This window comes from Chiloscyllium plagiosum, chromosome 37 (genome assembly GCF_004010195.1).
Source record: "Chiloscyllium plagiosum isolate BGI_BamShark_2017 chromosome 37, ASM401019v2, whole genome shotgun sequence".
NCBI lineage: Eukaryota > Metazoa > Chordata > Chondrichthyes > Orectolobiformes > Hemiscylliidae > Chiloscyllium > Chiloscyllium plagiosum.
In genome coordinates this window covers 24323437-24327865 of record NC_057746.1, presented here as the reverse complement: position 1 = coordinate 24327865, position 4429 = coordinate 24323437, and the positions used below count along the sequence as shown (strand labels likewise).

The window sequence follows — 4429 nt, the reverse complement described above, 5'->3', positions numbered from 1 at the left end:
AGACAGGATGATGAAGAAGGTGTTTGATAAGCTTTCCTTTATTGGTCAGTGCACTGAGTATAACAATTGGGAGGTCATGTTGCGGCTGTACAGGACATTAGTTCGGCCACTTTTGGAATAATGTGTGTTACTTCATCGTGTATTGGCTTTAATGTGAATGAAGAGTCTTGTCCATTACTTGTAGAATGCGATCTTCCCTTACCTGTGTTACCTCGATTGTGAATCTGGCCCCATTGGTTTAAATGGCGCAAGATCACACGAGAATGAAACTATCGCATTATATCAGAACCGACAGGCCTCCCTGCTATGGGAAGGATGTTGTGAAACTTGAAAGGGTTCAGAAAAGATTTACAAGGATGTTGCCAGGGTTAGATGGTTTGAGCTACAGGGAGAGGCTGAACAGGCTGGGGCTGTTTTCCCTGGAGCGTCGGAGGCTGAGGGGTGACCTTATAGAAGTTTATAAAATCTTGAGGGGCATGGATAGGGTGAATATCCAAGGTCCTTTCCATGGGGTGGGGGAGTCCAGAAGTAGAGGGCATAGATTTAGGGTGAGAGGGGGAAGGTATAAAAGGGACCGAAGAGCAATTTTTTTAAACAGAAGGTGGTGCGTGTATGGAATGAGCTGCCAGAGGAAATGGTGGAGGCTGGTACAGTTACAGCATTTAAAAGGCATCTGGATGGGTGAATGAATAGAAAGGGTTTTGAGGGATAAGGGTCAATTGCTGGCAAATGGGATTAGATATACTTAGGATATCTGGTCAGCGTGGACGGGGTTAGACTGAAAGGTCTGTTTCCGTGCTGTACATCTGTATGACTCCATGCTGCAGAAGAGACAGAAAAATGCCGTCTTTGTGCGGCGTCACAATTCTGTGGTATTGAGGGAACGCTGAACTATCAGAGGTAACGGTGCCCTCTCCCAGATCAGAGAGTGTCTCCCAGGCTCTGTGTCTGAGTTCTCCAGGGCACTCGATACTTCAGAGCGGGGGTGGGGCTGATGTTTATTCCTGCTCTGAAACATTCCTGCCCATGCCATCTTGCTGCACACAAAGCTGGCAGTTGCGTTTCCAACACCACACCAGCGATCACCTTTCATTGGCCAAACAGCCCCCTTTTCCCATCTTCAATGTTTCCACATACTTTCTGTGGTCTCTAATAAATTTTAAAGAGTGCTAACTTATTGTTCTCAGATTCACAGCAGCAAGCTCTTATTGTGTCAGTATCGGAACAAGAGTGGCTCAGTGGTTAGTGCTGCTGCCTCACAGCGCCCTGGGTTCGATTCCAGCCTCGGGTGACTGCTTGCATGACTCCACGTTCTCTCAATGTCTGTGTGCGTTTCCTCGCACAGTCCAAAGATGTGCTGGCTACATGGATTGGCCATGGGAAATTCAGAGATCGGATGAGATGCTTTTTGGAGAGTTGATACGGACTTAATGGGCTGTTTGGCCTGCTTTCAGGGTTCTATTTCTCTGAGTGGACTATTTGACCCCCTCAAGTCTGCTGTACCAATCATTACACCTGACCATCTTCCTCACTTTCCTGTACTGTCTCTGTATGCCTTGATGTCATTAGTCTCCAGAAATCTATCAATTTCTGCCTTGAGCTTGGTCATAGAGTCATAGAGATATACAGCATGGAAACAGACCCTTCGGTCCAACCTGTCCATACCGGCCAGATTATGGTTGATGGTTATACAGCTCAATGCAGCAGGGAATTCTAAAGCTTCACAAGCCTTAGGATGAAGACATTCTTCCTCATCTAAGGCCTAAACAGCCTGCTCCACGTATCCTGAGATTATATCCTCACTTTAAGACTCATCAGCCAAGGACTAGGCCCTGGCTACTTTGCTGAAGGACGTGCAACAGGAGCCTTTTAGGGAGAGTAAATGAAGGGTCAACGATAATGAGACCAGAAGATCTTCCTTGCACAATATTTTTTTAAACAAGGTTTGAAGATGGAAGATATTCTGCAGAGGCTGGAAAATTAACTCAGAGGTGATAGTGAAACAGAAACAAATTCAATTTATTTATTATCACAATCACTGCATTTCAAATTAGCATCAAATCAATGTCAACCCCTAAATACCAGGCATTATTAAAAAGGTTATTAGATTTATATAGCATCAAAGGAGGCCATTAGCCCCTCCTTGTCTGTACTTGCCCTTTGAAAGAGCTACCAAATTAGTCCCACTACTCTGTTCTTTCTCCGCAATTCTCCCTCTTTTATTTCAGCAACTGTGTGTTCAATCACGCCAAAACAGTGCAGGAAAGAAGACGGCCCTTCAGCCCATCATACCAATGCCAGCTGTGCTATCAAAATAGTCCCACTCCCATGATATTTTCTACAGGCTTCCAAGTTTTCTAATATATCGAATATGTGAATGATCAACCGAGATTTATATTAAAAAAAGGACGTTTCTGTGATGGGGTCAACAATTGGTAACCCATCACAATTTCTGAGTGAGGCATACAGAAATGCTTGGATTAACCTGGGGTCATTTTCTCCTTCACCACGCAAGCCAACCAGCTATCGAGCAGGTCTTGGAGATAAGCTACCATGCAATCTGCAGAGTCACTACTGCCGGCTTTCTGGCACTCTCATGGGGTACCATTGACCTGTGGGAAGGTCTGTCAAGTGGGTAAAATTGTCCTCAGTGCAGTGGAGGGGAGGGGAGTAGGTGAGAATACCGACCAGAGGAATGGAGTCATCCCCCCGCCCCCCCACATTGAAGTCGAATGATATCGATGCAGCAGAGTGACAGATGGGCGGGGGGCAAAACCGAATGACCACTTGATGGTTTACCATGGTGGGAACATGGCGAGTGCTTGTCCCCTGGTCACCTTCGTGGAAGGTTAGCTCCAGACGCTCCTTTCATAAACTCCAAGATTGCGAGCGAGGGAAACGTTTGCTGTGGAGGTTAGTCCACGCCACACTCTGCTCTTTCTCCGCAATTATCCCTCTTTATCTCAGCAACAGTGTGTTCAATCACGCTGTTCAGCCCATCTCCCTTCCTGGGATTTCCACCGCAATTGCAACAGTCATGAGGAGCAGCCGAGTGCAGGTGATAGTCAGATCACCCCCCCCCCCCCCCCCCCTTTTGCTTTAGTCCCACCATCATCTGTGTGATGGACAAGAGGGAGGCTGCTGGGAGGAAGTGTGGACTGCCAATGCTGGAGTTCAGAGTCGAAAAGTGTGGTGCAGCAGGTCCGTCAGCATCCCAGCAGCAGGAGAATCGAGGTTTCGAGCATGAGTTCCATCAGGAAAGTGGGGGAGGAGGACTTCTTCAAGATAGGCACCCTTGGAAGAGGTTTCGCAGTAAGGTTATGATCACTAGGAGAAAGTGAGGACCGCAGGAAGGCTGACCCCTGCCACCTCTCACAGTTGTAAGGAGATGACTCTCAGCGGGTTGGCTTTGCAGCTGGTGCTGAAGTAAGGGTACAGCTTCTCCCGGAAGGTGTCCCTGAAGGTGTAGAGATGGGACATGTCACCTGCGTCATAAAACGCCAGCCAGCCCCCCTCGTAGTCCAGGTAGATTCCCAGCTTCTTGGGTTTGACGGTGGGGGCTAGGTAGGTGGGGGGCGAGCTCAGCGCCTTGTAGCCATCCTGCCACCTCAGCTCCAGGGCCCACACCCCTGCCTGGGGATCCAGCTGCAGCTTCCCGCACCGCGGGACTGACTCCCTCGCCACGCCCAGCACCCAGAAGGTGCAGCTGCCCACGTCCACCTCCCAGTAGTGGCGCCCGCCGGTGTACCCCTGTGATGCCAGGGCACAGCGTCGGTCGCTGAACCTCTCCGGGTAGCAGGAAACCGCCTGTGCTGTCTCGCACCGCCTCATGCAGCTCAGGTCGTCGGAGACTCTGAGGCTCGGGTGTGCCGTCGCTGGGTCCAGAGTCACGGTCTCGGGGGCTTCGAGAAAACCAAAGAAAAACAAGAGTGAATAAACACATGAGGTAGGTGTGTCAGAGTGTGAGTGTGAGTGTGTGTGTGTAAGTGTGAGAGTGTGTGTGAGAGTGTGTGTGAGAGTGTGTGTGTAAGTGAGTTTGAGTGTATGTGAGTGAGTGAGTTTGAGTGTGTGTGTGAGTGTATGTGTGTGTGTGTGTGTGTGTGTACACACACTGTCTGTTAAGGTATCAGGACAGGGGCATAAAGTGGTTATGAAGGCACATGGAATACTGAGACATAGAGTATAAGAGCAGGAGGTGATGCTGGATCTGGATACAATGTTGGTCAGGCCACAGCTCGAGTATTGTGTGGGGTTCAGGAACCCACATTGTAGGAGGGATGTGGTCGCACAGGAGAGGGGGCAGAGGGAGATTTATCAGGATGTTGCCAGGGCTGGAGAGCTTCAGGTATAGAGAGAGATTGGACAGACTCGAGTTGTTTTCCTGAGAACAGCGGAGACTGAGGGGGTCATGATGAAGATGGATAAAATG

The 4429-nt window shown here is 49.2% G+C and overlaps 1 protein-coding gene across 2 annotated transcripts in view; it reads right to left on the bottom strand.

The window, feature by feature from the left end:
- Window positions 1–1992: 1992 nt before the first annotated feature.
- The window catches only part of LOC122541383 (nuclear factor 7, brain-like), a 15658-nt gene continuing 13221 nt past the window's right edge, over window positions 1993–4429 (bottom strand). For both annotated transcript variants that reach the window (XM_043678109.1, XM_043678108.1), the window contains one exon: window positions 1993–3902. In XM_043678109.1, coding sequence (XP_043534044.1) covers window positions 3373–3902 — 530 coding nt within the window. In that variant the 3' untranslated portion in view covers window positions 1993–3372. The remainder of the gene's footprint in view (window positions 3903–4429) is intronic.